The 25,653-nt window shown below is 46.9% G+C and overlaps 2 protein-coding genes across 2 annotated transcripts in view; both read left to right on the top strand.

Moving 5' to 3' along the window:
• The window catches only part of ATP6V0A4 (ATPase H+ transporting V0 subunit a4), a 68,225-nt gene extending 56,074 nt beyond the window's left edge, over window positions 1-12,151 (top strand). Inside the window, exons 18-20 of the mRNA XM_026456390.1 lie at window positions 1,430-1,547; window positions 9,387-9,558; window positions 12,058-12,151. Of these exons, the coding sequence (XP_026312175.1) occupies window positions 1,430-1,547; window positions 9,387-9,558; window positions 12,058-12,151 (384 nt within the window). The remainder of the gene's footprint in view (window positions 1-1,429; window positions 1,548-9,386; window positions 9,559-12,057) is intronic.
• Window positions 12,152-18,272: 6,121 nt separating this feature from the next.
• The window catches only part of SVOPL (SVOP like), a 106,765-nt gene continuing 99,384 nt past the window's right edge, over window positions 18,273-25,653 (top strand). Inside the window, exon 1 of the mRNA XM_023190050.3 lies at window positions 18,273-18,457. The gene's annotated coding sequence lies outside the window, so the exon portion shown is untranslated. The remainder of the gene's footprint in view (window positions 18,458-25,653) is intronic.

The raw sequence follows: 25,653 nt of genomic DNA, 5'->3' as shown, positions 1-25,653 counted from the left end.
GATCCACCCTCCTTGGCCTCTCGAAGTGCTGGGATTACAGGCGTGATCTCCTCTTTCCTTGATCTTTCCCTTGTTGATCTCCTGCGTCCTCCTGCAGATGCAGCCTCAGGAGTCCATTTCCAGCCTGAACGTTGCTTTGGGGCCTCCGTAGTTCCACCTGTGCTCCCATGTGTAGAGCATCTACTGATAAGGCCCACTGCCCTCTGCAACTCAGCATGTGGAGAGCCAGCTGCCCACCTCCTCTGTCAATGCCATTCTTCCAGCTACTTGGGCTGAGGAGCCTCAGAGCCCCGCCTGCCCTGGCCCTGAGTGGGTAAGGGGCCTTCTCTGTGTTCCTGTGATACTACTGCATGCCCTGGTCATTGCACTTCTCAGAGTGTGGCATGGGAGCCCTTCTACATATTCTCCTGACTAGGCTGTGAGCAACTTGAGGGCACGTACAGCACCAGTCAAACTGTCCCCCACAGCCAGGATTACAAGTATGTAATCCCAGCACTTTGGGAGACTGAGGCAGGCAGATTGCTTGAGGCCAGGAGTTCCAGACCAGCCTGGGCAACATGGTGAAACCCCGTCTCTAAAAAATATACAAAAATTAGTCAGGTGTGCACGCCTGTAGTCCCAGCTTCTCGGGAGGCTGAGATAGGAGCATCCCCTGAGCCTGGGAGGGCAAGGCTGCAGTGAGCTGTGATTGTGCTACTGCACTACAGCCTGAGTGACAGAGCTAGACCCTGTCCCCCCTCAAAAAAATTATCTGTCACATCAGAGAGCATGAGGGGAGAATGAGTCATGGCTGTCTTCGTTCTGTTATTTACTTCTTTCCTGTGTTACTGAGCTCATAACCAAATTGTCTTTTTTTTTTTACTTTAAGGCTGTCCCTTCTCTAAACCATGATGCTACCAGAATAACCTACCTCTGTGGCTCCTCAGTGAATCTAGGTTGTTTCTTCAACTTTACCCATAGCTTGCCTTTCTAGAAACTTCCACACAGGAGCACTGTCTTCTATTCCTCGCCTAAACAAGCTCCCAGTTCCAGCCAAATTGTTTTCTTTCCAACTTGACTTGGTGATATTCCCAGCTACGTGTTTTTCCCCAACCAGGGATCCTTTTCCTCCTCAGGAACAATTTCTTCTCCTTCAAGTCACATCCCTACCCAGCCTTCCTGGCACAGCACAAATCTCATCTTCCCCTTACCACCCAGTTGTCGTCTTTGAGCTTTTTTTTCAGCTCTTGCTGGGGAACGTTAATACACACATAACATATGACTTTGTGCTGATAATTCTTTCTCTAAGTCTATTACTATTTCTTTTCCCTTAGTTAGACTGAAAGTGTCTGAACAGCAAAGCCCATGTCTTATTCATCTTCGCATCATTTGTGATAACTTTTGTGTAGAAAGTTCTCAGTGAAGTAAAATAAACAATTCTGTCTTCCAGTTCAACTTTGGAGACATCTTTGTCCACCAAGCCATCCACACCATCGAGTACTGCCTGGGCTGCATTTCAAACACAGCCTCCTACCTGCGGCTCTGGGCCCTCAGCCTGGCTCATGCACGTGAGTGAGCAGCCCAAGGGAGAGGGGGGCGGTCAGCTCTCCCCAACACCCCGGGAAAGAGGTGCAATGTATTTGGAGGTAAAGGTGACTTCTCCGAGTTATTTGTGGATGTTTGCCAAAAGAATGGCTCTTCTTTCCCAGGCACATGTGCCTTTTCTGTGGGTCTGGCTGCACGTTGCTGGAGTGGTCACCCTCTGTATTAATAGTCTCCTACTGCTGCTGTAACAAATTGTCACAAACACTCGTGGCTTAAAACAACACAAATTTGGCCGGGCGCGGTGGCTCAAGCCTGTAATCCCAGCACTTTGGGAGGCTGAGACGGGCGGATCACGAGGTCAGGAGATCGAGACCATCCTGGCTAACACGGTGAAACCTCGTCTCTACTAAAAATACAAAAACTAGCCGGGCGAGGTGGCGGGCACCTGTAGTCCCAGCTACTCGGGAGGCTGAGGCAGGAGAATGGCGTAAATCCGGGAGGCGGAGCTTGCAGTGAGCTGAGATCCGGCCACTGCACTCCAGCCTGGGTGACAGAGCGAGACTCCGCCTCAAAAAAAAAAAAAAAGAAAAGAAAACAACACAAATTTGCCCAGGCATGGTGGTTCACACCTGTAATCCCAGAACTTTGGGAGGCAGAGTTTGGGCAAATTCCTTGAGCCCAGGAGTTCAAGACCAGCCTGGCCAACATGGTGAAACCCGCCTCTACTGAAAATACAAAAATTGGCTGGGCATGGTGGCGGGCGCCTGTAACTCCAGCTACTTGGGAGACTGAAGCAGGAGAATTGCTCAAACCCAGAAGGTGGAGGTTGCAGTGATCCGAGATCGCATCACTGCACTCCACCCTGGGCTACAGAGTGAGACTCCGTCTCAAAAACCAACCAACCAACCAAACAAACAAACAAAAACCAACCCAACAACACAATTTGGTATCTTCTGGTTTTTGAAGCCAGAGTCCTAAAATCAAGGTGTGGGCAGCCACACTCCTGCTGCAGGCTGCAGGTAGAATTAGTTTCCTGGCCTTTCCAGCTTCTTGAGACTGCCTGCATTCCATGGCTTGTGGCTCCTCTTTGCATCACTTCAACCTCTGCTTCTAGCATCAAATCTCCTTTTTCTCTGACTGTGACTCTCCTGCCTTCCTCTTATAAAGACTCTAGTGATGACACTGGGCATATCCAGATAATCTGGGATAACGCCCCTCTCTCAGGATTCTTAGCTTAATCTTATCTGCAAAGCCATTGTTGCTATGTAATATAGTATGTTGACAGGTTATTAGGATTAGGATGTGGACTTTGGGGATGGGGGAACATGTTTTTTCAGGCTACCATGCCCTCCTGCAAGGTGCTGACCTTTCAGTGAAGGCCGGCCTTGATTAGGAGCATTGCTGGGAGTCGGTCTGCTGCCCACTGAGCTGACCCTCGGGAAATGCTCACTACCTTTGTGAATTCACAGCAGTCCAGGGTCAGTCAGGCCAGACCCAGAAATACAATTCTAAATTCTGTCTGTCTATCTATCTATCTATCTATCTATCTATCTATCTATCTATCTATCCGTTTATCTATCTATCTATCTATCTATCTATCTATCTATCTATCTATCTACCTACCTACCTACCTACCAACCTATCTGTCTAAAAGAGACAAGGTCTCACTATGTTGCCCAGGCTGATCTCACACTCCTGGCCTCAGGGGATCCTCTTGCCTCTGCCTCCCAAAGTGCTGGGATTTCAGGCATTGGAAATACAATTTTGATGAAGATCTGAGCCCTGGGATTGCCTAACGTCAGGAATCCTGACTTACCAACTCACTTTGTAAGCCCCATCTTGATCTCTGGGTCCTTCTCCAGTCTTGTTTCTTGTCAGTTTTCCTTAGTGCCCCACCAGCACCCCAGACCCATCCATTTCATATGCAGTGGCCCTGAGGAGCGCTTTTTTTTTTCTGAGACAGCATCTCCCTCTGTTGCCCAGGTTGGAGTGCAGTGGCGCTATCATGGCCTCGAACTCCCAGGCTCATGTCATTCTGCCACCTCAGCTTCCCAAGTAGCTGGGACCACAGGTGCATGCCACCATGCCTGGGCCAATTTTTGTATTTTTTTTTTTTTTTTGGTACAGACAGGGTTTTGCCTTGTTGCCTAGGTTGGCCTCAAACTCTTGGTCTCAAGCAATTCTCCTGCCTTCACCTCCCAAGTAGCTGGGACTACAGGCACACACTGCTACACTTGGCTAATTTTATTTATTTATTTATTTATTTATTTATTTATTTATTTATTTATTTATTTATTTATTTGGTAGAGACAGGGTTTTGCCATGTTGCCCAGGCTTGTCTTGAACTCCTGGGCTCAAACAATCCTCCTGCCTTGGCCTCCCAAAGTGCTGGGATTACAGGTGTGAGCCGCTGTGCCTGGCCTGAAGGACTATCTCCTGAAGATGCAGTACTCCCTGGGCCCCTCTGGGTGTTTGCCCCTGCAGCCCCCTTGCCTGAAATAGTCCCTTCTTTAACTCTCTCCCCACCTGATACTTAATTCCTTCTTCATAACTCAGCTGGAAATCTTCCTTCCAGTCCCACAGTCTGGAAGATGCCTGCCTGTGGTTCTGGGGCATGCTCTTAACCTAGCTTCAATTATAATTGTCTTGATGAGCCTGTCTCCCTACTGGACTATGAGCTCCTTGAAAGCTCTGACTTTTATCTTAGCATTCCCGGCATTGAGCATAATGCCTAGAACAGAGAAGCCAGGCCAAGGTGTGTGCTGAATGGATAGAAGCGAAAGCAGTAAAAGTGTGTGATTATTCATTTCCAGTAGAAACTCCAGTGCTCAGCATTTGTGTGATCTTCACAGCTCAGCTGTGTTTGTTTCCTCACACAGACTCACATACACATGCTTTCAAATGTGCACGAATGCTCAGATGCATACACTCAGCCCTGCGAGTACCTGCAGCACAGACACTCACAAGCATGTCTTTTTTTTTTTTGATATGGAGTCTCGCCCTGTCACCAGGCTGGAGTGCAGTGGCATGATCTCGGTTCACTGCAACCTCCGCCTCCCAGGTTCAAGCAATTCTTCTGCCTCAGCCTCCCGAGATGCTGGGACTACAGGTGCACGCCACCACGCCCAGCTAATTTTTTTTTTTTTTTTAATTTTTGTATTTTCAGTAGAGACGGGGTTTCACCATGTTGGCCAGGATGGTCTCGATCTTTTGACCTCGTGATCTGCCTGCCTCGGCCTTCCGAAGTGCTGGAATTACAGGCGTGAGCCACCACACCCGGCCATATGTCTTTATTCCTGTGCACTGTTGTGCATTCATGTGAAGTGGTTATCCCAGGACTGTCACCCACTTGTTCCTTAGAGTGGATCTCAGCACTTTGTGCAGTCAGTGGTGCTAATGTTGGTCTTCAGCTCCAACCCCAGCAGCAGTTGGAGGACTTGAGTCATAAGAGGGCTGAGTCTAGATAAGACAGGAGGAGGAGTTTTGATATTCTTGGTCCCTGGGCCAGCGTTTGGCCCTATGTGTCAGAGTGTCCTCTGGCCAGCCCATGCACACACTGAGGGGGTCATTTGATTCCTGAAAACCCATATGGTTCATGGCTGCCTGGCCTGGTTCACCCACTGGGTCATTCTAGAAATCCCTGCTAGACGTGGCTTCCGTGCCATACTAACACAGTTGCTTAAAGAGGTAATGTGGAAAAATGGGGAAAAAAATTAAAACACTGACTTAAATTCTGGTCCTTTTGGCTGAGTAACTTACACAAGAAATTTACCCTTTGTGTGCTGGGGCTTTCATCAGTGGTTCTAGTAGTTAGCCTCCTGTACTGGTCAGGCTACGCTAAACTCTGTTGCAATAACAACTTACCCTCTAAATCTCAGGTCACTGGGCCAGAGTTTGGCACTATGTGTTGGGGTGTCCTCTGGCCAAAATTCCTCCTGTCTTATTTAGACTCATCCCTGGTATGACCCAAGTATTTGAGGTTGGAGCTGAAGACCAACATTAGCACCACTGATGACTTGAAGCGCTAAGATCCTCTTTAAGGAACAAAGTGGGGTCAGGGGTGGTGGCTCATGCCTGTAATCCCAGCCCTTTGGGAGGCCAAGGCAGGCGGATCACCTGAAGTCAGGAGTTCGAGACCAGCCTGGCCAACATGGTGAATCCCCCTCTCTACTAAAAATACAAAATTAGCCGAGTGTGGTGGCACACACCTATAATCCCAGCTACTCGGGAGGCAGGAGAATCACTTGAACCTGGGAGCTGGAGGTTGCAGTGAGCTGAGATCGCACCACTGCACTCCAGCCTGGGTGACACGGCAAGACTCTGTCTCAAAAAAGAAAAAAAAAAAGGAACAAAGTGAGTGACAGTCCTGGGATAGCCACTTCACACAAATGCACACCAGTGCACAGGAGTAAAGACATGCTCGTAGGTGTCTGTGCTGCGGGTACGCGCAGGGCTGAGTGTGTGCATCTAAGCATCCGTGTGCATGTGAAAGTCTGCGTATGTGAGTTGATGTAAGGAAATGAACATAGCCTGAGCTGTGAAGATTACACGAATGCTAAGCACTCAAGTGTGGGTCTAACCACACGGGGGTGAAGCTCTTCCCATTGATGAGAGACTCTGCACCACTGTAGCCGGCAGAAAACCAGAACTTGGGAGGCAGCAAGCAAACAGGGACCCTCTTCCTTGCATTCTGTGTCTCTGCTTTTGTCATGTTCTGATAGCCACTTGCAAGTGACAGGCCTCTATCTCTCTGGGCCACATCATGGTGACCTTTTAGCGGGGGTCTTCAAGCCTCAAGCCAAGGATGTAATGATGGTATTTCCCTGCCAGGTGCATTTCCCAGGCTATTGGGCATGATAACTAGGGGAGAAGCATTCGCACGTGCTCCGTGCCCAGGGACACCGAAACAAGGACCCTTACTTGCATAACTTGGACAGTGAGAGCCTTTGTAGTGCGGTTAGCTGGAGGCAGGAGCTCAGCTACGAGTCTGAGTTTTTTCCGATACCCATCCATGACCTCCCTCCTCTTGGATTTCACTCCCCTCAGGGCCTTTTAAAACATTGCCCACTGTCAGCCTTTGAGAGACTCCATGGGCATGCAAGAAATGTATAGAAAAGACTTTGAGAGCCGGGGGGTGTGGGAGCAGCTGAGAGGGTAAGGGGTGGGAAAGTGAGGGAGTGGGGGTGGTGTCATAGGAACAGGCCAGAGAGGGCTGTGTGGCGTTTGTCCCTGAACTTCTCGGAGCTTTAGTTTCCTTATCTGTAAGACGGGCATCATAAAACCTAATTAAAGGGTTGATACGGGCCTTACTGAGATAGTGTGTGTAAACCGCTTTGAATTCCTCTGACTTGGCTCTTTATTTGGAGTCTGTGGCTGAACTTCAGGCTGTCTGTAAATCCCCTGAAACTACATATAAGATGTTGTTGGGCGTCTCTGTGTGCATTTTTCTGGAGAAAGGATTCATGACTTTCTTCAGATTTCAGAGGGGACCCGTGACCACTGAAGAGTGAAAAGAGCCACTTTCCAGAGTGAGGCTGAATTCACCTCATGCCCTCAGTACCTGGCATGTGCCCTTGTACATTGCAGTGACTGAATAAATATTAGCTAAACATTTTTTGAAATATGGTTAGGATCTTAGTCTTTTAAAAAACACTTTTACTGTGAAAAATTAGCATGTTTACAAAAATGCATAATATATATATATAGCCTAGTGGATTTTTGTGAAGCAAACACTCAGGTAACCACGTCCTGGTCAAAGAAGAGGCTGTGGCCACGTGCGGTGGTTCACACCTGTAATCCCAGCACTTTGGAGGCCGAGGCGGGTGGATCATGAGGTTAAGAGATCGAGACCATCCTAGTCAACATTGTGAAACCCCGTGTCTACTAAATAAAGAAAAATTAGCTGGGCGTAGTGGCGCATGCCTGTAGTCGCAGCCACTCGGGAGGCTGAGGCAGGAGAATTGCCTGAACCTGGAAGGTGGAAGTTGCAGTGAGCCGAGGTCACACCACTGCATTCCAGCCTGGGCAACAGAGCGAGACTCCATCTCAAAAGAAAGGTGGAAGGATTGCTTCAGGCTAGAAATTGGAGGCCAGCCTGGGCAGTGTAGCGAGACCCTGTCTGTACAAAAATTAAAATGAAAAAAATATACAGATGTGGTCCTGTGGTTCCAGCTACTTGGGAGACTGGGGCAGGAGGATTTCTTTTTCTCCCTGTGTCCTCACATGGTGTTGACCACACTCCTGACTTTTATAATAGCAAATTTTGTGCTTTTTAACATGGTTTTATCCCTTAGCAATTTAGTGTAGTTTTGCATCTGTTTGAATTTATGTGAATAGAATCATGTCTTAGCTCGGGCTGCCATAATAAAACCGCCTGGGCTGGGTGACTTAGCAGCAGACAGTTATTTTCTCACAGTTCTGGAGGCTGCAAGCCCCAGATCAGGGAGCAAGAAAAGTGGGGTTCTGGTGATGACACTCTTCCTGGCTTGCAGATGACGGCCTTCTGCCTGTGTCCTCACATGGTGGAGAGAGGGGAAAAGAGATAGAGAGAGAGGGGGAAAACTGCCTGGTGTCTCTTCTTATAAGGGCACTAATACCAACATGAGAGCCCCACCCTCATGACCTCACCTAACCCAAATCACCTCCCAAAAGCTCCATCTCCAAATACCATCACTTTGGGGGTTAGGCCTTCAACATATAAATTTTGGAGAGACACAGACATTCGATCTCTAACAAATTATATTGTTTTGCTTTTTTGCATGTAAATTGTATTACCAGGATTTGTTTATTTTGCCACCAGTAGCTATAGTTTGCTTACTTTCCTTGGTGAATAATATGCCTCCACATATTTGTCTGGTTTCCTCTTGATGGAAATTCCACCCTTGGGAACAAAGCTTCTGGAAACGATCTCGTGCAATGCCCTAGGGTACATGTGCCAAACTTCTCCACCTTGGACTAGAGTTGTTGAATCATAGGATGTACAGATTTAGGATTATAATGTACAAATAATCTGCATTTATAGCCTAGTGTGGTGGCTCATGCCTGTAATCCCAGCATTTTGGGAGGCTGAGATGGGAAGATCACTTGATCCCAGGACTTCAAGGCCAGCCTGGCCAACATAGAAAGACCCCTTCTCTATTAAAAAAAATTAACAGGGCCAGCTGTGGTGGCTCACACCTGTAATCCCAGAACTTTGGGAGGCCGAGGCGGGCAGATCACTTGAGGTCAGGAGTTTGAGACCAACCTGGTCAACATGGTGAAACCCTGTCTCTACTAAAAATATAAAAATTAGCCGGGCGTGGTGGTGGGCGCCTATAATCCCAGCTACTCAGGAGACTGAGGCAGGAGGATTGCTTGAACCCGGGAGGTGAAGGTTGCAGTGAGCCAAGATCATGCCATCGCACTCTAGCCTGGGCGTCAAGAGTGAAATTCTGTCTCAAAAAAAAAAAAAAAAAAAAAATTAACAGAGAGTGGCAGCACACTCCTGTGGCCCCAGCTTCTTAGGAGGCTGAGGTGGGAGGATCACTGGAGCCCATGAGGTCAAGGCTGCAATGAGCCATAATTGCACTACTGCATTCCAGCCTGGGTGACACAGTGAGAACCAGTCTCAAAAAAATAAAATAATAAAATAATAATAATCTGAGCTGGACATGGTGGCTTATGCCTGATTTCCCAGCACTTTGGGAGGCTGAGACAGGAGGACTGCTTGAGGCCAAGAGTTGGAGACCATCCTAGGCAACATAGGCACTGTCTCTATTTAAAAAAATATATATATAAATATTTTTAATTAAAAAGATGAAAAAATACAATAAATAACAATCAGCATTTACAAGATAATCCCAGTGGTGTCTCATACCTTGCAGAACTGTCTGAAGTGCTGTGGACTATGGTGATGAACAACGGCCTTCAGATGCGAGGCTGGGGAGGAATCGTTGGGGTTTTTATTATTTTTGCCGTATTTGCTGTCCTGACAGTAGCCATCCTTCTGATCATGGAGGGCCTCTCTGCTTTCCTGCATGCCCTGCGACTGCACTGGTAAGTATGGTTGTGCCGTGGAAGCTCGATGTGGTGTTGGGAAAGGGAGTGGGCTGTGGGGCCAGCCGACTGGGTTCAAATCTTGACCTGTGTGTGACTTTAGCAGCTTACATACTTCTTTGGAACCTTAGTTTAGTCATCTGTTGGTATAATATTAAACGATGTAATGTATGTACATATATATACACACTCATTCATACTCATTAAGACACGCCTATCTATGCTAAATGTGCTCATTTACTCCTCCCCTTTTAGGTGGTCAGTGTTCATTTGTTATTACAATTGGCTTTAGCCCAAGTGACACTTCCAAGTATTGGCAAGGTGGCATCTGAGATAGGCTCAGAGAAGACATGCTTAGAAAATCTGGAATGTTTGGCTTTTTTTTTTTTTGAGACGGACTCTCACTCTGTTGCCCAGGCTGGAGTGCAGTGGCGCAGTCTTGGCTCACTGTAACCTCCACCTCCCGGATTCAAGCGATTCTCCTGCCTCAGCCTCCCTAGTAGCTGGGATTACAGGTGTCTGCCACTACACCCAGCTAAGTTTTGTATATTTAGCAGAGATGGTGTTTCCCCATGTTTGCTGGGCTGGTCTCAAACTCTTGGCCTCAAGTGATTCACCCACCTCAGCCTTCCGAAGTCCTGGGATTACAGTCACGTACCATCACGCCCAGCTAATTTTTGTATTTTTAGTAGAGATGGGGGTTCCCTATGTTGGCCAGGCTAGTCTCAAACTCCCGGCCTCAAGTAATTCACCTGCCTCAGCTTCCCAAAGTGCTGGGATTACAGGCATGAGCCACCATGCCTGGTGAATCTGGGATGCTTGGCTTTTGTTGCTGAGTGCAGGAGTTATACCAACAAGGTATGAAAGTCTCAAAAGTGCAAAGAGAAGGAGGGTACCACCAGGAGGGAGATGCTCACAGGGAGCCCTGGACATGCACAGATTATCCATCGACAATCAGCTGTCATTAGGTTGATGAATGTGGAAACGTGTTCAGGCCTCTGGTTGTCTTCCAAGTTATATTTCAACCAATAATTCTGAGTGTGCAGAGCAGAGACTGTACACAGCTTGCCCTGCTGTTTTCTTCCTCCCTGTATGGCCACTATTCATAAAGAAGCCTTTACACTTCTTGTACTGAGTGAGGAGAGCCAAGGCATCCCCTGCCTCCGTGATGATGTCATTCCCCTCCATGTCACTGAGGAGATGAACCAAACTCCATAACTTAATAAAACATAAATAAGGCCGGGCACAGTGGCTCACGCCTGTAATCCCAGCACTTTGGGAGGTCAAGGTGGGCGGATCACCTGAGGTCAGGAGTTCGAGACCAGCCTGACCAACGTGGAGAAACCCCCGTCTCTACTAAAAATACAAAATTGGCTGGGGCAGTGGTGCATGCCTGTCATCCCAGCTACTCGGGAGGCTGAGGCAGGAGAATCGCTTGAACCCGGGAGGCAGAGCTTGCAGTGAGCAGAGATTGAGCCACTGTACTCCAGCCTGGGCAACAGAGCAAGACTCCATCTCAAAATAAATAAATAAATAAAACAAAACATACATGATCCTACATGATATCAGTTATGTGAGTTACAAAAATATAGGTCAAGGGTCTTTGCGTTCTACAATATGCGAGTCCCACATTTAGAATTAGATGGAAATGGAAAGCTCTGCACAGTGAGGGCGTCTTGGCTTGTGATGGGGGTGGGGAAGCTCCTTCCGTGAGGGAAGAGTTGTTATGCTGTGGCCATGAGCCCACAAGCAGAGAGGCCTAGAGGAAGTGAGGGGGAGGGGAGGGGAAGGTGGTAAGAGACAGGTGAGAGAAGGGCTTAAAAAATCCTCAGATTCATGGCCTGGGTGCAGTGGCTCACACCTGTAATCCCCGCACTTTGGGAGGCTGAGGTGGGTGGATCACCTGAGGTCAGGAGTTCAAGACGAGCCTGGCCAACGTGGCAAAACCTGATCTTTACTAAAAATACAAAAATTAGCTGGGCGTGGTGGTGGGCGTCTGTAATCCCAGCTACTCGGGAGGCTGAGGTAGGAGAATCACTTGAACCTGGGAGGTGGAGGTTGCAGTGAGCTGAGATCGCACCACTGCACTCCAGCCTGGACCACGAGAGCAAAACTCCTTCTCAAAAATACACACACACACACACACATATATATATAATTAGCTAGGCATGGTGGTATGTGCCTGTAGTCCTAGCTACTCAGGAGGCTGAGGCAGGAGAATCTCTTGAACCTGAGAGGCAGAGGTTGCAGTAAGTCAAGATCGCGACACTGCACCCCAGCCTGGGCAATGGATCAAGACTCTGTCTCAAAAAAAAAAAAAAAAGAGAATCCTCAGGATTCTCATGGTAGCCATCAGCCTGGGGGCCTGCCGTGGCCAACCCTTCTGACTTTGTGCTTGATTTTACAAATGCTCTGCTGCCTCCTCCCTCCACCTTCCAGCCTCTAACTGATGTGTTTCAATCTCCCTTTTCTTACCCCACACCTTCCCCGCAACAACAGGGTTGAGTTCCAGAACAAGTTCTATGTTGGGGATGGTTACAAGTTTTCTCCGTTCTCCTTTAAACACATCCTGGATGGCACAGCTGAGGAGTAGGGGAGGGCGGCACCTCCCACAGCGGTCTCCATGCCAATGAAAGAAGTTCGGTCTGTCTTTGGTATCAGCCCCTGCAAGGCGTTCAATGCGAAGGTTGTTCTTGGCTCACCTGAAGCATGAAGCTGTGTATTATTTGGATATCAGCCTGTGGATTTGACACGACTTAACCATGTCAGAGAAGAAGGACTTTGGCAAGTGATTTTTGTCTTCGTGTGGGGTATTAATTCTCAAATAATAAAATAATTGAGAAATGAGGGGGAGAGTGCTAAACAGATGTCTCCTTGCAATATTTTAAATACTGTATTTGAGAAAATAAACATCTGAGTCATTCACTTTTTCCTTAAGATGTCTTTATTCGGCCGGATGCAGTGGCTCATGCCTGTAATCTTAGCACTTTGGGAGGCCAAGACAGGTGGATCACCCAAGGTCAGGAGTTCAAGACCAGCCTGGCCAACATGGTGAAACCCCGTCTCTACTAAAAATACAAAAATTTGCTGGGCGTGGTGGCAGGTGCCTGTAATCCCAGCTACTCGGGAGGCTGAGGCAGGAGAATCACTTGGACCCTGGCGGGCGGAGGTTGCAGTGAGCCGAGATCATGCCACTGCACTTCAGCCTGGGAGACAGAGTGAGACTCCATCTCAAAAAAATAAGCAGTGAGCAGAGATTGCACCACTTCACTCCAGCCTGGGCGAAAGAGCGACACTCCATCTCAAAAAAAAAAAAAAAAGATGTTTTTATTCAAAATTATTCCATACCAGACTGGGCACAGTGACTCATGCCTGTAATCCCAGCACTTTGGGAGGCTGAGGCGGGTGGATTACCTGAGGTTGGGAATCCGAGACCAGCCTGACCAATATGTTGAAACCCTGTCTCTACTAAAAATACAAAAACTAGCTGGGCATGGTGGCGGGCGCCTATAGTCCCAGCTGCTTGTGAGGCTGACGCAGGAGAATCGCTTGAACCCAGGAGGTGGAGGTTGCAGTGAGCCAAGATCGAGCCACCTCACTCTAGCCTGGGTGACAGAGCAAGACTCCATCAAAAAAAAAAAAAAAAAATTATTTCATACGATTTACTACTGACAATTATAGGCCAAAGCCGAACAACAGAGCTACACAAACTAATCCCAGAGAAGGATTATGCAGGAAATATTCTATTTCCTCATTTCCTCCTTCCTCAAACACCTTTTTCCCTTGTCTAGGGCTAAGCATTACAAGCTTAGGAACTTTCTCATGAATTTTCACTGAGGAAGAAGAGATAATGTTCTCGTTTGGAGGGAGGGCCGCCCCCGGTGTGGACCTCTGGATTGCTAAATCCTGTGAAAAGAAGTGTGGCAACAGGACATCCTCAGGGACTTTGTTTACTGTCAATGCACGTTATGCTGGAGTAACTGGAGAAAGAGATTTGGAGGCTTTGACGAGTTCAGAAAATGGTGTGCTGGGAGGGAAACCACCAAGTGGTCTGGCCCGTTCCTCCCTGGCTCTGTGGGCGCCAAAGTCATTCGTCATTTCTCTTTTTTTTTTTTTTTTTGAGACAGAGTCTGGCTCTGTGGCCCAGGCTGGAGTGAGCAGGGCCATCTTGGCTCACTGCAAGCTCCGCCCCCCCGGGTTCCCGCCATTCTCCTGCCTCAGCCTCCCCAGGAGCTGGGACCACAGGCGCCGCCACCACGCCCGGCTAGTTTTTTGTATTTTTAGTAGAGATGGGGTTTCGCCGTGTTAGCCAGGATGGTCTCGATCTCCTGACCTGGTGATCCACCCGCCTCAGCCTCCCAAAGTGCTGGGATTACAGGCGTGAGCCATGGCGCCCGGCCTCGTCATTTCTTAAGTGCCTGCACTAGTAGACTCCTAAGAGTCCGATAAGATAGATATATGATATACAAGATAAGATATATATATATATGTTTGCATATATATATAGAGAGAGGTAGGGTCTCACTCTTGCCCAGGCTGGAGTGCAGTGGTGTGATCACAGCTCACTGCAGCCTCAACTTTGCTAGCTCAAATGTTCCTCCCACCTCAGCCTCCTGAGTAGCTGGGACTACAGGGGTGTACCTCCATGCCCAACTAATATTTTTTAGTTTTTTGTAGAGTTGCAGTGGGTAAGGGGCGTCTCACTATGTTGCTCAGGCTGGTCTTGAATTCCTGGGCTCAAGCTATCCTCCCGCCTCAGCCTCTCAAAGTGCTGGGGTTACAGGCATGAGCACCCAGCCCCACTGATTGTTTTGTCTGGATGGACTTTATCCATGTAGATTATTATCTTTTTGGTAACTTTACTGATAGAATTAAGTATCATTGTCTTTTATATTTTTTTAGTGCCTTTGCAATTGACAAAGTACTTAATAGTATCTTATTTAAATTTTTTTTTTTTTGAGACAGGACCTCACTGTGTCTCAGGGACGTGCTGGAATTTAGTGGTGCAATCTCACCTCACTGCAACCTCCAGCCTCCCAGGTTCAAGCAATTCTCCAGCCTCAGCCTCCTGAGTAGCTGGGATTACAGGCAACCGCCACCACCCATGGCTAATTTTTGTACTTTTAGTGGAGACAGGGTTTCACCATGTTGGCCAGGCTGGTGTCTTAAAATCCTGGCCTTGAGTGATCCACCTGCCTTGGCCTTCCAAAGTGCTGGGATTACAGGTGTGAGCCACTGCACCTGGCCAGTTCTCAATTTTCAATGTTAGTAAAGTTCTAAAAGAGTTGATTAAATTCAAAATTATGCTTTGGATGAGACCCTGGTTTTTTTTTTTGGTTTTTTGTTTTTTGTTCTGTTTTGTTTTTTTTGTTTGTTTGTTTTGAGACGGAGTCTCGCTCTGTCGCTCAGGCTGGAGTGCAGTGGCGCTAGCTCAGCTCACTGCAAGCTCCGCCTCCCGGGTTCATGCCATTCTCCTGCCTCAGCCTCCCGAGTAGCTGGGACTACAGGCGCCCACGACAGTGCCTGGCTAATTTTTTGTATTTTTAGTAGAGACGGGGTTTCACCGTGTTAGCCAGAATGGTCTCGATCTCCTGACCTCGCAATCCGCCTGCCTTGGCCTCCCAAAGTGCTGGGATTACAGGCGTGAGCCACTGCACCTGGCCGAGACCCTGTTTTTTAAGTGCCCACCTGCCCTGTGTGTGGTAAAACTGACTGGTGCTCATGGAAGCGGCATTGCTCAAACGTAAAAGGAAGCTTCTGTGTCACCTTCCATGTCAGTGTCATGACTTTTCCAGCACAGTAGAAGGCACATATTAGATGCTCAATCAATGTTCACTTAATGAGGCTGAGCAAAAGAATGATGGCTAAGGTCAGAAGGTGTACATGTTTGAGTCCCAACTTTGATGCTTTATCATGAGTGCCCTCAGGAAAGAAATGGAGTTGTTCCCCTCATTGCCAAATGGAAATAATGATCTCCACCTCTCTGAACTGTAGAAAAGGTAGTTATAAAGCCCTGGGTATGGAGGAGATACCGTCAGTGATGGCTTAACTGGGAGAATAGACTAAGACAGCATGCAAATGGTGGGATAAGAAATCCACCAATCCCATGCCCCCATGGCCACTGGATGATTTTCAGGTTCTCAGCTCACTACTGTCCATCTCAACAACTGTCTAAAAAGAACAGTGTGCTTAAGTGGATCACCAGCCTTTTGACCCTGAATTCTATTTTGTTTATTTTTGTATACCACTCTGTAGTTTTAAAGTAGAATTAGGCCAGGCATGGTGGCTCACGCCTGTAATCCCTGCACTTTGCGAGGCCGAGGTGGGTGAATCACTTGAGGCCAGGATTTTGGGACCAGCCTGGCCAACATTGTGAAACCCCATCTCTACTAAAAGTATGAAAATCATCCAGGCATAGTGGTGCACACCTGTAATCCCAGCTACTCAGGAAGCTGAGGCAGGAGAATCACTTGAACCCAGGAGGCAGAGGTTGCAGTGAGCCGAGATCATGCCACTGCACTTCAGCCTGGGAGACAGAGCGAGACTCTATCTCAAAAAATAAATAAATAAATAAAAATAAATAATGTTTTTAAAGTAAAAAATTAGAATTACCTAAAAGACATTGCACCTTTCAAATGTATGACAGTGTAACAATATTTAACAGTTGTTTTATTAAGTGAATGCCTGAAAGTATTCAACATTAAATTCAATTCACAGTAATGTTTGCAAATACATTATTATCAATTCTTAACTATTTCAAATCAAGCAACTTGAAGTTCAGAAGCCTTGCTCTCAAATAACTCTTCTACAGTGACACAAAGACTGAAAGGAGCCTACGAGTTGAGTCCCAGTCTCTAACCAACATGACTGTATCCTCACTGGTGAACTCGTGTGAGGAAGCTCCAAGGTTAAGAGGTGCAGGCCCCTCTCAGATCCTGCCGGATGCATCTGTGTGACCCATTGCAAGGGCAGTAATCACCATCAAAATCTTCACTTGCAATGGGTGCACACAGGATGAATGCAAACACCTAGTAAAGAAACTCGAATGGGCTATCCTGATGGGCTTTGCACTCATCCTTTACTCCTTTTTTTTTTTTAGACAGAGTCTCATTCTTTCTCCAAGGCTGGAGTGCAGTGGCACGATGTTGGCCCACTGCAATCTCCGCCTCCCAGTCTCAAGCAATTCTCCTGCCTCATTCTTCCGAGTAGCTGGGACTACAGGCATGGACTACCGCTCCCAGCTAATTTTTGTATTTTTAGTAGAGATGGGGTTTTGACATGTTGGCCAGGCTGCTCTTGAACTCCTGACCTCAAGTGATTCACCTGCCTTGGCCTCCCAAAGTGCTTGGATTACAGGTGTGAGCCACCACTCCCAGTCCATCCTTTACTTCTTCTTCTTTTTTTTTTTTGACACAGAGTCTCACTCTGTTGCCCAGGCTGGAGTGCAATGGTGTGATCTCAGCTCACTGTAACCTCTGCCTCACAGGTTCAAGTGATTCGCCTGCCTCAGCCTCCTGAGTAGCTGGGATTACAGGCGCATGCCACCACACCTGGCTAATTTTGTTTTTGTTTTTTTGGTTTTTTTTTTGAGACGGAGTCTCGCTCTGTCGCCCAGGCTGGAGTGCAGTGTCCAGATCTCAGCTCACTGCAAGCTCCGCCTCCCGGGTTTAATCCATTCTCCTGCCTGAGCCTCCCAAGTAGCTGGGACTACAGGCGCCCGCCACCTCGCCCGGCTAGTTTTTTGTATTTTTTTTTTTAGTAGAGACGGGGTTTTACCGTGTTAGCCAGGATGGTCTCGATCTCCTGAACTCAAGTGATCCGCCCACCTCAGCCTCCCCAAGTGCTGGGATTACAGGCATGAGCCACCACACCTGGCCCTTAAATCATGCTGTGGGTCCTCAGCTGGGACTCTTCAACTGCAGCTTCTTGGTCAATTTCCTTCTCAGTTTGATGGCATACACACAGGGATTTGCCTGTCCGTTTGAAAGCCATGTTCTTGCTTTCTGGAATGTCAGATAACTTGATTTCAATTTTCGACAGGACCAACTCATCAGCAGAAGCACTAATGCTGGAAACAAACGGGGAGATGACATTCTTGGCAGCATATGCGACACCCACAGCAGGTGTTGCAGTTTCCAAATAGGAGAACCCTTTCCTAGCCTTGCCATCCTCCTTTGAAGACTTTGTCCCATCAAAAATCTCATTGCAATGGTAATCAGGGAAGTCGGCCACACTGATGTCTGTATGGGAATAACGAACAGAAGCAGGGACATTGAGGCCCACAGAGTTGACCCAAGACTGGCTCACAGCCTGGCCACTCAGTGACTCCTGGCATAGCAAAGCGTGCTCCATGTACAGTACAGGCGGCTCCACGGTGGCGGGCACCATGGCCTATACCAGGGGCTACAATGCCTGCTACCCTGCAGGATGTGGCTGACAGAATGGGCATGAACCTGCCCCTCAAGTCTAAACAATGGCTGTGAGCAAACGTTTGCAAGGGCAAAGCTTCCCTCTGCCCCTTGCCTAGGTCTCCTCTTTCAGAAATTCCTCCAGCTGTCCTGAGAACAACAGTAATTTCCTCCAAAGTTCGGCAGCCTCTTTCTGTCTTAACAAGAAATGTGATTTCCCCTTTAAAAGGGGATCAGGTGCAGGCTGCTGAGAAGAGGGTGTGCCCTAGGTGTCATTCACTTGCCCAGAATGCAAAGTTGGCCCTTAAAGATTCCTGATCTGAGACCCGACCTGAAAGGAGAGGATAAGATCAGGGAGCCAGGCGTCTTGGGAACACAGGTCTGGACACCCCTGAGAAGCCATCAGTGCTCCAACTTCCGTCTAAGACTTAGCCACGGTGAGGGGAGCAAAAGAGCCTGAAATTGGAAGGCTGTCCAAGGAATATACAGAGGTGAGAAATTTGTGGGCAACATTGATCTGGACTTATTTTTTCCTGCTGCTGTAGAGGGTGGGGGTAGGGCATTGACTGTTAGTTTGTGGCTGAAGGCAAATGGAGCATGAAAATTTCATTTGATATTGCAAAACAAATTACATCACACACCACACACAAAACTCAGTTTAAAAAAGATCTACCGTGGCCCAATTATTTCTGGTTGAAAAAAAATCAGTATAACAAAATGCAATAGAATAAAATGTCAATCAGTCCTTTAAATTTGTTTTAATGAAGCTCAAACTCCATCTGAGCCTTGGGTTTCAGGGTAAATCCCCAATCTATCAGTTTCTTGCCAGGTTTTGTGAAGGTAGGTCATGGATTACTTTTCCATTGTAGCTTTTTAGGAACTGATGGTGAGGGATGCAAAGCATTCTTTTCCATGTTATTCCCTATTTTCCTGAGTTGGTCTAACTGATCATCCATCTGCCAATTCATCCATCTATCCATTCATCCATCCAGCCATCCTCTTACTGGGTTAGAAAGGATTTAGAATGACATAGGAAACCAGCCGGGTGCGGTGGCTCACGCCTGTAATCCCAGCACGTTGGGAGGCCCAGGTGGGTGGATCACAAGGTCAGGAGTTCAAGACCAGCCTGACCAAGATGATGAAACCCCGTCTCTACTAAAAATACAAAAAAATTAGCCAGGCGTGGTGGTGGGTGCCTATAATCCCAGCTATTCAGGAGGCTGAGGCAGGAGAATCGCTTGAACCCACGAGGTGGGGGTTGCAGTGAGCGGAGATCACGCCACGGCACTCCAGCCTAGGCAACAGTGAGACTGTCTAAAAAAAAAATAATAATAATAATAAAAATGACATAGGGAACCAAAGAACAGAGGATGCTAACTCAGCCTTTCCAGCATTCCGTTTCTGAGTTAAGATCACAAGCTCTATCCCTGATTAACGTTCCTCATCTCCATCTCTCAAACACTTTGTTGTCTTCTTTCTTTATGTAGCTTTTGGCTGAAACTCTAGAAACTACTAAGAAAATACATTTCGTATGTATGCTAACTAACTGAGTTTGAGTTTGAGTGTCCTTTTAATGACTTGGAGAGTAAGCCCCTTTACAAGGTACAGATGTGAAGGCTGCGACCCTGATAATCTCCTGCCAACAACCCTGTGCCCCGCAACTTGCTCCACCAAAGGAATCCTGTTGTTGAAAACCCTATATCCTAATAGGGTGGGAATGAGGACTTTCTGTGTTGCAGGTAAACCTGTACATTTGTTTCTTCCCCCTCTTGGCAAATTCCCCTGACACTGGGGACCCACTGTGCCCTGATCATCTTTCAGGGCTGTGCATTGGGAAGACCGGTGTTACAACTGACGGGCACCGAACACTGTTCCGGTGGCGGGGCAAGGGCCGGCTTGCCCCTCTGAGCCACACCTCACTGCCAGCCCTTTTTTACACCCTCACTCCACCCCCTGCACCAACTATGCCTTTGGAAGAACTGAAGTTTGAAAGCTTCTTCTTTCTCTAAAATATATTGATTTTGCAATGTGGAAAATGGAGAATTTGGGGTGAAAAGTATACATTTTGTCGAGCCTCTCATAAGTAAGATGAAGTGACTAGTTTGGAGAGGTTTTGAGGTCTTATTTTCCAGTAGGAAAGTAACACACTGAGAACACAATTTCCCAACACCACTCAAGTTTACCTGTAAAATAAAATCAACCTGTTTTAGAAAACAAGTGACTTTTTCTCCCCCTTTTGGGAAATTTTTTATTTGATCCCAGTGTGTTCTAATATTAGCAGAACATTAGCAATAAATGCCTTTTGAATACATATATATTTGGTAACTCTGTAGATACTTTATTTTTATTTTTATTTTTATTTTCTGAGGTGGAGTTTCGTTCTTGTCGCCCAGGCTGGAGTGCAATGGCTTGATCTCAGCTCACTGCAGCCTCTGCCTCCTGGATTCAAGCAAGTCTCCTGCCTCAGCCTCCCGAGTAGCTGGGACTATAGGGGTATGCTACCACGCCCAGCTAATTTTTGTATTTTTAGTAGAAACAGGGTTTCACCATGTTCCCCAGACTGGTCTCAAACTCCTGACCTCAGGTGATCCACCCTCCTGGGCCTCCCAAAGTGCTGGGATTACAGGCGTAAGCTACCGCCCCCAGCCTGTAGATACTTCAAAACATTTCTGAGTAAATGTTTCGTGATTGTGGTGAAATTGTGAAAATTTGTTTGATGGCTTTGCTCAGAGATGAGAGATAGTACTACCAGGAGGACTTTTGATGCAATGGCACACTGACGTATTTTATAAACATCATCTCGTTTCATTGTCATCACACACTTAAGAGAAAGTTTATCAGTTGAGAATTGAACAAAACTGCAAGTAACAGAGACCAGAAATCACAGTGGCTTGGACCTAAGAGGTATATTTCTTTCCCTCATACGTGGTGTCTGGAGATGAGCAGTTCAAGGCTGCAGGAGATCTCCTGGTCCTCGGTTTCCAGGCTGTTGCTCTCATGCTGGCCAGATTTGGTCCAAAGTTTCCATCTGTCCATCTTTCCATTTGCATCATGACCTGAGATGCCAGCCAGAGGGCCAGCCACCCTGCCTCTAGTCTACCGAGTGGGTGTGAGGAAGAGGCAAGGGGCAGAAGAAGGTTTTCCCTGAAGCCCCAACAACCTTCACCTGCATCTCAGTGGCCACTGCCACCAGTAAGGTACAAGGGAAGCCCTGATGTTGGGTAGGCAATAGCAATTTCTCCCACTGGCAGGTAGAATTATTTTTATTCCCAGATGAGGAAATGCAGGCAGAAGAAATGGAGTAAGTTTAATCTCGAGCTCACCATGACTACTGGCTTTCTTCCTTCTCCCCCTCCCTTCTTTTCCCCTCCTTCTTTCCCTCCATTCTTTCCTTCCTCCTCTTGCTTCATTCCCACCTCTACTCTTCCCTCATCCCTTCCTTTCTTCCCTTCCCTCCTTCCTTTCTTTTTTCCCTCTCTCCTTTCCTGTCATCTTCTCTTCTTTTTCACTACTTCTTCCTTCCCTCTTTTCCTCTGTCCTTTCTTCCTTCTTTCCTTTCCATGTTTGTTAATTTAGTTGGCATAAAATGATATCTAAAGATTTTTAAATTATAATTTACATTCATCTTGTGAATTGTTTGTTCATACAATTTGCCTGTGAATCTACTGGGATGATCTTCTTTCTTCTTTCTCTTCTGTCTCTTCTCTCTTCTTCTTCCTCTCCTCCTCCTCCTTCTCCTTCTTCTCTTTCTTCTCCTTCTTCTTTTCTTCCTTCTCCTCCTCTTGTTCTGCCTTTTCCTCTTCTTTTTTTTTTTTTTTTTGGAGACAGGGTCCACCTCTGTGGCTGGAGTGCAGCGGGTGGCATGATCGCGGTTCACTGGAGCCTCCACCTTTCAGGCTCAAGTGATTCTCCCACCTCAGCCTCCCAAGTAGCTGGGACCAAAGGCATGTGCCACCACACAGGGCTAATTTTTTAAAGAACTTTTGTGTAGAGACCAGGTCTCACTATATTGCCCAGACTGGTCCATTAGAATCTTATATTTTTGTCTTGTAATTTGTGGTTTATATCTGCTACAAACATTTACTGGGTACCTGTATTTTTTGGCAATTTTTTCTTGTACTTTTAATTTTAAAAAACTATGGTAAAATATGCATAACTTCAAATGTGCCATTGTAACATTTTCATTTTTTAATTTATTATTATTATTATTATTTTTGTAGGGATGGGGGTCTCACTCTGTTGCCCAGGCTGGTCTTAAATTCCTGACCTCAAGCAATCCTTCCACGTTGGCATCCCAAAGTGCTGGGATTACAGGTATGCACCACCATGCCCAGCCTGTAACAGTTTTAAAGTGAACAATTCAGTGGCATGTGGTACATTCACAATATTGTGCACCCATCACCACTATCAAACAGGGTCTCTTATGCCAGGCTACCCTGTGGACTTCTGACCAATCATTTGATCATCTCCAGGTCAAGTGCCTATCCCTGGCCCAATAGGTCACGGCCAGTAATGGAGAGCAGGTAGGGGCATGTGGCACAAAAACACAGGCCTTGGCTGGGCATGGTGGCTCACATCTGTAAGTCCCAGCACTTTGGGAGTCTGAGGCAGGAAGATTGCCTGAGCCCAGGAGTTTAAGACCAGTCTGGTCAACATGGTAAGACCCCGTTTCTAACAAAATTTTAAAAATTAGCCGGACTGGCCAGGATGCGGTGGCTCATGCCTGTAATCCTAGCACCTTGGGAGGCTGAGGCAAGTGGATCACCTGAGGTCAGCAGTTCAACACCAGCCTGACCAACATGGTGAAACCCCGTCTCTACCAAAAATACAAAAAATTAGCTGGATATGGTGGCAGGTGCCTGTAATCCCAGCTACTTGGGAGGTTGAGGAAGGAGAATAGCTTGAACCCAGGAGGCGGAGGTTGCAGTGAGCCGAGATTGTACCACTGCACTCCAACCTGGGGACAAGAGAAAACACTGTCTCAAAAAAAAAAATTAGCCAAGCATGGGAGTGTGCACCTATGATTCCAGCTACTTGGGAGGCTTAAGCCAGAGGATCAGTTGAGGCCAGGAGGAGGAGGTTGAGGCTGCAGTGAGCCATGTCCATGCTACTGCACTCCAGCCTGGGCAACAGACAAGACCCTGTCTCAAGAAAAGAAAAAAAAAAAGGCAGACCTGCCTGGCATAGGGAGCACTGTGGGCAGCATGTCAACAACATGTGAGTAACATGTCAACATGGCTTCAGTGGTTCATTTTTTCCAAAAAGAATTCTTGGTGAAGGAAAACAGTCTTTCTAAAAATTCAAACTAGGCTAGGTGAGGTGGCCCACGCCGGTAATCCCAGCACTTTGGGAGGCCAAGGTGGGCAGATCACCTGAGGTCAGGGGTTCAAGACAAGCTTAGCCAACATGGTGAAACCCTGTCTCTACTAAAAATACAAAATCGCCCAGGGGTGGTGGCATATGCCTGTAGTCGCAGCTACTCGGGAGGCTGAGACAGGGAAATCACTTGAACCCAGGAGGCAGAGGCTCTGTGAGCAGAGATCACACCACTGCACTCCAGCCTGGGTGAGACAGAGTGAGACTCTGCCCCAAAATAAATACATACATAAATAATAAATAAAAATGCAAACAATGCATAAAAATATAAAGTACAAAAAGAGAACCAAGAAACCTAAAATCTAAACCCTGCAAGTAATTCTTACATCACCCTTTTTCTCTTGGGCAACTACTACTTGTCTTTGAAGTCTCAATTTAGACTTCCCTGCAGAAGCTCCCCCAGGTCTCAAGACTCACAAGAGAAGGGGCCCTCTCTTATGTTGCCAGAGCATCCTTCACTAACCTTACCGCCATATCTGTCGTACCTGAATGTTTGCCTGTTTTCCCTTTGAGACAGAGTCTCACTGTGTTGCCCGTGCTGTAGTGCAGTAGTGTGATCACGGCTCACTGCAGCTTCAACCTCCCAGGCTCAGGTGATCCTCCCACCTCAGCCTCCCAGGTAGCTATGACTACAGGTGAGCACCACCACACCCACTGAATTTCTGTATTTGAGGTAGAGATGGGGTTTTGCCCATGTTGCCCAGGCTAGTGTCGAACTCCTGGGCTCAAGCAATCCGCCCACCTTGGCTTTCCAAAGTGCTGGGAATACAGGTGTGAGCCATTGTGCCTGGTGGAATACTTGCCTTTCTCCCACAATAGACTGCAAGTTCTTTGGAAGCAGGAACTCTTTTCAGTGTATTTTATTGTCTGATGCCTAGTAGTGCTCAAGAAATATTTGTTGAAAGACTAAACACAGTTTTGGATAACATCTTTGCTGAAATCATTCCATCTATAAAAGTGTGTATTTAAATAATTTTATAAATTGGTGGTGTGTGGTGGCTCATGCCTGTAATCCCAGCACTTTAGGAAGCTGAGGTAGGTGGATCACCAGAGGTCAGGAGTTTGAGACCAGTCTGGCCAACATGGTGAAACCCTGCCTCTACCAAAAATACAAATATTAGCTGGGCATGGTGGTGAGTGCCTGTAATGCCAGCTACTCAGGAGGCTGAGGCATGAGAATCGCTTGAACCCGGGAGGCAGAGGTTGCAGTGAGCCAAGATCATTGTACTCCATCCTGGGTAACAAGAGTGAAACTCTGTCTCAAAACAAACAAACAAACAAAATAATAATAATTTTATAAATCGGTATCATATAGACACATATTGGAAAATACCGTTCAACACTCAGTAGCCTCACTTAAGAGCTTCTATATGGCATTCTATTATGGGAATATATTATCATTTGTTTAACCACCTCTCTACTGGTGAGCATTTAGGTTGTACCTAATTCTTTTGTTGTTGTTGTTGTTGTTGTTGTTAAAACAACAGTGTGGGCCAGCATGGTGACTCATGCCTGTAATCTCAGCACTTTGGGAGGCAGAGGCAGGTGGATCACCTGAGGTCAGGAGTTCGAGACCAGCCTGGCCAACATGGTGAAACTCCATCTCTACTAAAAATACAAAAAATTAGGTGGTCATGGTAGCAGGCACCTGTAATGCCAGCTACTCAGGAGGCTGAGGCAGGAGAATCACTTGAACCCAGGAGGCAGAGGTTGCAGTGAGCCAAGATCGCACCATTGAACTCCAGCCTGGGCAACAGAGCAAGACTCCGAGTCAAAAACAAACAAACAAAAAAACAACAGTGTGGTGACCTTCCTTATGCCCACCTATATCGTTGTATACTTGTTTGACTCTCTCATGAGGATGAGTCCTCAGAGTGAAATTGCTCAGTCAACAATTCTGTCATCTGATGCCTCATTGCCTTCGAGAAAGGTTGTACCAATTTACACATCTGCCAATAGTTCAAGTGCCTATTTCTCTTACACTTGGTATAATTAATCTTTTAAATTCTTGCAAATCTGACAGAGAAGAATTATAAGTCCCTTTAATGTGAAGGTACGGTGCAGGTGAACACGGTTTCATAGATTTGCCAGCCACTGTATGTATTTTTCATGTCCCTGATGCCTCCATCTTTTCCTTCCTGAGCTGTAAGAGCTTCTGTTAAACATGTAGGTTTCATATTCTGTTTTGCTGTTTAGCTTTCTTTAAATTTATAAATTTTTTCTTGAAGTAATCTATCAAATAGTAAAATGAGTTTATAACAGAAATAAGCAATCTCCTGCTTCAACTTCCCACATCCCCAAACACATTCCT

Source organism: Piliocolobus tephrosceles, chromosome 8, assembly GCF_002776525.5.
Source record: "Piliocolobus tephrosceles isolate RC106 chromosome 8, ASM277652v3, whole genome shotgun sequence".
Classification (NCBI taxonomy): Eukaryota; Metazoa; Chordata; class Mammalia; order Primates; family Cercopithecidae; genus Piliocolobus; species Piliocolobus tephrosceles.
The sequence above is the reverse complement of the archived record's forward strand: the minus strand, read 5'-3'. Positions and strand labels throughout refer to the sequence as shown.